Source organism: Capsicum annuum, chromosome 12, assembly GCF_002878395.1.
Source record: "Capsicum annuum cultivar UCD-10X-F1 chromosome 12, UCD10Xv1.1, whole genome shotgun sequence".
Classification (NCBI taxonomy): Eukaryota; Viridiplantae; Streptophyta; class Magnoliopsida; order Solanales; family Solanaceae; genus Capsicum; species Capsicum annuum.
In genome coordinates this window covers 98,228,327-98,234,231 of record NC_061122.1, presented here as the reverse complement: position 1 = coordinate 98,234,231, position 5,905 = coordinate 98,228,327, and the positions used below count along the sequence as shown (strand labels likewise).

At 38.5% G+C, this 5,905-nt stretch overlaps 1 protein-coding gene across 5 annotated transcripts in view; it reads left to right on the top strand.

Annotated features, from left to right (window-relative positions):
* The first annotated feature begins 267 nt into the window (after positions 1-267).
* LOC107850741 (homeobox-leucine zipper protein ATHB-15) overlaps positions 268-5,905 on the top strand; it is a 24,977-nt gene continuing 19,339 nt past the window's right edge. For 2 of the 5 annotated variants that reach the window (XM_047400333.1, XM_047400334.1), the window contains exons 1-8: positions 269-439; positions 620-1,417; positions 1,876-2,035; positions 2,115-2,215; positions 2,321-2,411; positions 3,179-3,274; positions 3,347-3,460; positions 3,560-3,643. In XM_047400333.1, the coding sequence (XP_047256289.1) occupies positions 1,218-1,417; positions 1,876-2,035; positions 2,115-2,215; positions 2,321-2,411; positions 3,179-3,274; positions 3,347-3,460; positions 3,560-3,643 (846 nt within the window). In that variant the 5' untranslated portion in view covers positions 269-439; positions 620-1,217. The other 3 variants (XM_016695474.2, XM_016695475.2, XM_016695477.2) reach the window with 3 other exon arrangements.

The following is a 5,905-nucleotide window of genomic DNA, read 5'->3' as shown; positions in this document are numbered from 1 at the left end:
GTGGATAACTTTCCACATCAGCGGCGTTTGGAGACACGCGCAAACAAACTGATGAGAACAGGGAAAAAATGCCCAATTGGAATAAAATTTAAGGGATTTAGAAGCCTAATAGGTATAAGTCATACTTTAGCTTAGGGGTGTAAGTAAATTTTGACAACAAATTTGAACGTGTACCGATGCTTTGGCCTTATCCTAATTTTAAACCCGTACCAACGAGCCCGAAGTATAATTGGAATATGGTGAATCATTTCAAAGGGGCATAGGGAGGTCGCCCGAAGTATAATTGGAATATGGTGAATCATTTCAAAGGGGCATAGGGAGGTCTGTGTGAGAGAAATTCCTGGTGCAGTCTCTGCAGTCAGCTAAGTGTCACATACAACATACTGTAGTAGACTAGAGTATGTAGAATAAGGGGAGCCTCAAAAGAGGAAAAGAAAAGGTAACGAACTACTGATTTACACTTCACCCTTTTGACAGCTCAAATCCACTTTCCTAATCCAAACAAAATACCATCACATTATCTCTCATTTTTCCCAACTTTCAGTTACCTTTTTCAGCCCATTGTATTCATCATTCAAGATCTGCCTTCTTCAATAATTGTGAATTTGTTTTTTGATAGGTTGAGTAAAGATGCTGAAACCTGGAAACAAGTGAAAAAGTTGGAAAGTTGGTTTCTTGGGTTTTGCTTATTATGCTTTCCAAACCTTAAAGTTTGGAATTTTTTTCTTTTTTTTTTTTGGTAGATACATGTCTAATGTTGTTTCAAGAATCCAAAGGTTGGTGGCACTTTACTGATTGGCAAGTGGATGGCAGTAGACATGAATCTTACAAGTCTTTATGAAATAATGGTGCATTTAGTTGATGAGTATTCCTAATGGTTAGAACTTTTTTTATGTTTAGTTTGATGTTGGTAATGGTGAAAATGAATATTTAGTTCTTGGGGAGCTCTGAAATCGAAAAAGAAATATGTTTTCTAGTGCTTGAGGCTGAGGGATAAACGCCGTTTCGTTTTGGTAATTGGTTGTTTCCATATCAAGATTCTTGATTTTAGGACCTCTTCCCCTTTTGATATTATCAAGAAAATGTTGTGTTCTTATTTTTGATAGAAAGGACAATTAGCTGAAAGTGATTAGGGTTTGAATTGTTGGGGGGAAAGGTTGTTTTGTGATTAGTGGTAAAACGGCGTGTTTGGATTGTGAGACCTTTTCATAATATCAATGTCCTGCAAAGATGGTAGATCAGTTGAAGATAACGGCAAGTATGTCCGTTATACACCTGAGCAGGTTGAAGCTCTTGAAAGGCTATATCATGAATGTCCAAAACCCAGTTCAATGCGTCGTCAGCAGCTTATTCGTGAATGTCCTATTCTCTCCCACATTGAGCCTAGGCAAATCAAAGTTTGGTTTCAAAATAGAAGGTATTATTCCCTAACTACTCAAAGATTATGTTTTAATTACTCCATTTTGTTAGTCCGGGTAAAGCCATATTTCCTATTTCGTAATTACTTTGATTTGCTGCACTTGAGCTGAGGTCTTGCATAAACATCCTCTCTACCTCCACGAGGTAGGGGTAAGGTCTCCATACACTTGTGGCATTACACTGGGTATGTTGTTGTTAGTCTGTGTAAAACCACATTTCCTTTTTCATGACTACTTTGATTTGCTGCACTTGAGCTGAAGGTCTTCCGTAAATGACTTCTCTGCCTCCACAGGGCAGGGGTAAGGTCTGCGTACACTCTACTCTTCCTAGACCCCACTTGTGGGATTACGCTGGGTACATTGTTGTTGTTATTAGTCGGGGTAAAGGATTCATATAATGACCCCAAATACCAACCTTTGGATTGTTTATTATTTTTTGCTTTGTCGAGGTACGCAGATGCCGGGAAAAACAGAGGAAAGAGTCATCAAGGCTTCAGGGTGTGAATAGAAAGCTGTCAGCAATGAACAAGCTATTAGTGGAAGAGAATGATAGATTGCAGAAGCAAGTTACTCAACTGGTATATGAAAATGGATACTTCCTCAAGCAAACTCAAACTGTAAGCTATTGGTTTTAGGCATTATTACCTCCTAACATTTTAGGTAACCGAGGGTTAAAGTGTGATTCTTGTTTTGCAGACAAAGCTTGCTTCAAAAGACTCCAGTTGTGAATCAGTGGTAACGAGTGGTCAACACCACTTGACACCTCAGCATCCCCCAAGAGATGCTAGTCCTGCAGGGTTAGTGGGATTATGGTTGTTGGGTCCTTTTCTTATCTTGTTTTTTTTTATGGTGTTTGTGGGTGGCTTGTGGCAATTGCTCTGCTTTTTTGTGTTTTTTTCCAGGCTTTTGTCCATTGCAGAAGAGACTTTGACAGAGTTTCTTTCAAAGGCTACTGGAACTGCTGTTGAGTGGGTCCAAATGCCTGGAATGAAGGTATATCTTAATAAAATAATGGACAGATAAATTTAGTTATTCTCTACAGAAAAGTGTGGTGTTTTTTTCTGGTGAAGGAAGTGCTTCATATTTTTTTATGCTCTTTTTCGTTAAGACTCTTCAGGTGTACTATCACGTGGTTAAAACATTCACGTAGCTAATCTGTTCCAATCAATATTATGTTGAAACCCGCTAACTGCAATGTCCTAACATCGTATGCAAGAAACAGGATGCTTCTTCTTTTTCTTTATAAGTATCTTCAATGAATTATGGAGCAGTAGCCAATTCCTTTGGCTAATGTTATCAAGGACACAGTTTCCCAAACCATAATCTTAAAACACATAATCCTTCCGTTCTACTGCACACTTTAAGAGAGAAATGAGAACTTTTGAAATTTGTGATCCATAATATTTGTGGGGTATTAAAGTTGTCATTAAGGTTAATATTGAAATTTAAGTTAAATTGTTTCCAAATATATAATATTACCGATCTATTCCCAATGAAGCAAAAAAGAAATGTAGTCACATAAATTGAAACAAAGGGAGTACAAGTTTATACGATGTTATATTCTTATGGTTTTGAAATGTATTATTCAAACTGAATCTTTCATGCAATTGGTATTCACCCTTGTCGATCTCATTGCATGTGAGGACCATATTACTGTCATGCTACCTTTTTCCCTCACTTTAGTTATAGCTATATCACTATTTAAGTTTGTTTATGCCTAAGTGACTCGTCCTGATCATTGCTCATGCTATTATGACTAGCCTGGTCCGGATTCCATTGGAATCATTGCTATTTCTCATGGTTGCACTGGCATGGCAGCTAGAGCTTGTGGCCTGGTTGGTTTAGATCCAACAAGGGTAAGTTGGTTATCTATTCTTGGGTCGTCTTTGGGATTATAATTTGAAACTAATTGGCTAAACTCCCTTTAGGTTGCTGAAATCCTTAAGGATCGCCCTTCCTGGTATCGTGACTGCCGGGCTGTTGAAGTTCTAAATATGCTGCCTACTGCCAATGGTGGAACCATTGAACTTCTTTACATGCAGGTAGGTCACTATGATCCATGATTTTCACTACTTGTGAAGTTGTGCCTTCAGTCCTCTTATGCATGCTTGAAGATCTTATGAAAGTGTCGTACTGTTTAGCTTTATGCTCCAACAACTTTGGCACCTCCTCGTGACTTCTGGCTGTTACGCTATACTACTGTTACGGATGATGGCAGCTTTGTGGTATGCGATTTATTTTTTCCAGTTCGTTTTTAAATCAAGAAATTTATTTTCACCAAGTCTCCAGAGGATGTGCGGTATCACTTTCATGATGCTTACCAGTATCACACACAATATGCCAGCAGAGTTTTTGTTTTTCTCCTTAAAATGCTCGAGTATGTCTCAAACATAATCCAAACAGAATTCTGCTTGGTGGACATATATTGTCACGACCCGAACCGAGGCCCTTGCCATGACGAGCATCCCGAACCACGAAGGCCCGGACGCCCTTCTAACTTGTAATCATATACACCATTCATACAAAATTAAGGAAATGCGGAAGAAAATATATAGCGAAACGGAATCATGGTCATAAGTCTGATACAAGTTCAAAAATGGAAAATGAAATCCAAAACCATCTTACAACATCTGAAAACCATCTGCGAAATCTCTACTACATGACTAATGATAAATGTCAGGAAATAAATAGGCCTTCTGAATTATAGAAGGCTCACCAACTGAACTCTGCACTTCCGTCTTAGGAACTCTACTGCTTATCAGGACCCCTAGATTGTGTCTCAGAACCTGGAAGGTAGGGGGTTCGATACAGTTGTACTGGTACGCGAAGAAATCCAAAATAATGAATTTATACATATAAAATAGATCAGAGCAGATTACAAAACATCATGTATGATATGGTTCAAAACACTTGGGCATTTCTTGAATAATCATAAAACTTTTTGTCAATGCAGTTTTCTGATCTTTGAATTACTTCCGAGTTAGGTGGTTCTCCCCTACAAGTCTGATATTCCACGGGCTATATGGAATCCGCCATTGACTCGGCGGGGAAGCCCCCAACCTAAGTGTGCCGCAAGGGTTGGAGTGGTCTGGGTCTGATACGCCACAGGGCACTAGGCCTGCGTAATATAATATACCCGGATCGGCAAATCACGATTTTGGGCAATGAGTTGTCTGAACTCGTGCCTTCTTCGGGGAACCACCTAACATCTCTTTAAGCCCACTTTTATCCTTTTCTGAACATGTATAATTCTAAAGTCTAAATCATGAAAGTTCGATAAAGTCTGATTTCTATATTAGTCTGTGTCTGTGTCTGTTATGGCATTGTCTGAATTGGTATCGTCATACCGGGACTTGCAAGTCATGTTTTTGGAGTCATAATGCAATAAGCATGATCTTTCATTAAAATATAGTTCAGACCACCCAAACATGCAATTTGCATAAGAGATTTCATGTTCCAAAAACATAAGTCAAAACTATACAAAAATTCTCATTCTTTCAACAAACAAATGGTGTTCATGCAATCTTTAACAACCCATGCAACTCTTTTCATTATATGATTATGTTCAACATTCATCAACATAAACAACCCTCTCTTTTGAAATCAAAATCATAATCCAAATATAACATTACTCAAGACATTTCATATCATGCTTTGTAAGATGCATTCAAAACAATTCATAGCATATCATAAGGAAAGGAAAATCATAACAAGAGAGGGATTTTTCATGGATCATGCTCTCAATTCAATCATCAACCTTAAGATACATGCTTACATATATATATAATTTCAAATCAATTTGGGGGAAGGCCTAAAGGCCAAAACAATATCATCAATGCTTCTAAAACATGAATGTATTCATAAACCCGAAACCCCTTTCTAAAAATCATGATTTCTATTCCCATGAGATTTTAGGAAAACCCCGCGTACCATAAAATAGGAAATTAGTGACTGATTCTTGAAGCCTACGGTTTGGGAATTCCAAATCTTCAATCAATTTCGAAAACCCACGGTTGAATCTTTATTTGGGTTTTTAGTTTGAAACCCTTGGGAGTGCTCTCGAGTAATTTGATGAAAGATAGGCTTATTTTGCTCAAAAACACCCTAAATCTCTTGTTTTCATGACTTGGTATGCGGGCAAAAAACTAGACTGCCCCTTTGGATTTTTAAAATTCGCAACAGGTACGCCGTGTAAGGCTTCACCGCGTCGCGGCGATGGGTTCATCGCTATACCCATCGTGACGCGGTCTAATCGCGACGAGCTACTGGTTTTGACAAATGTGGATCTAGGGTTCACTGCGACGCGGTGACCCTCTAGAAATTGACAATTGCGGATTAAGGGCTTGGTGCGATGCGACGGCTTGTCCATCGAGAATACTGAGTTCTAAAATCGCTCTAACTTCTTCACCGAGTGTCCGTTTTGGACGAATCTTATATCGACGGAAAGCTCATTCAATTTCCCATATGATAAAAAGTCAAAATTAGGG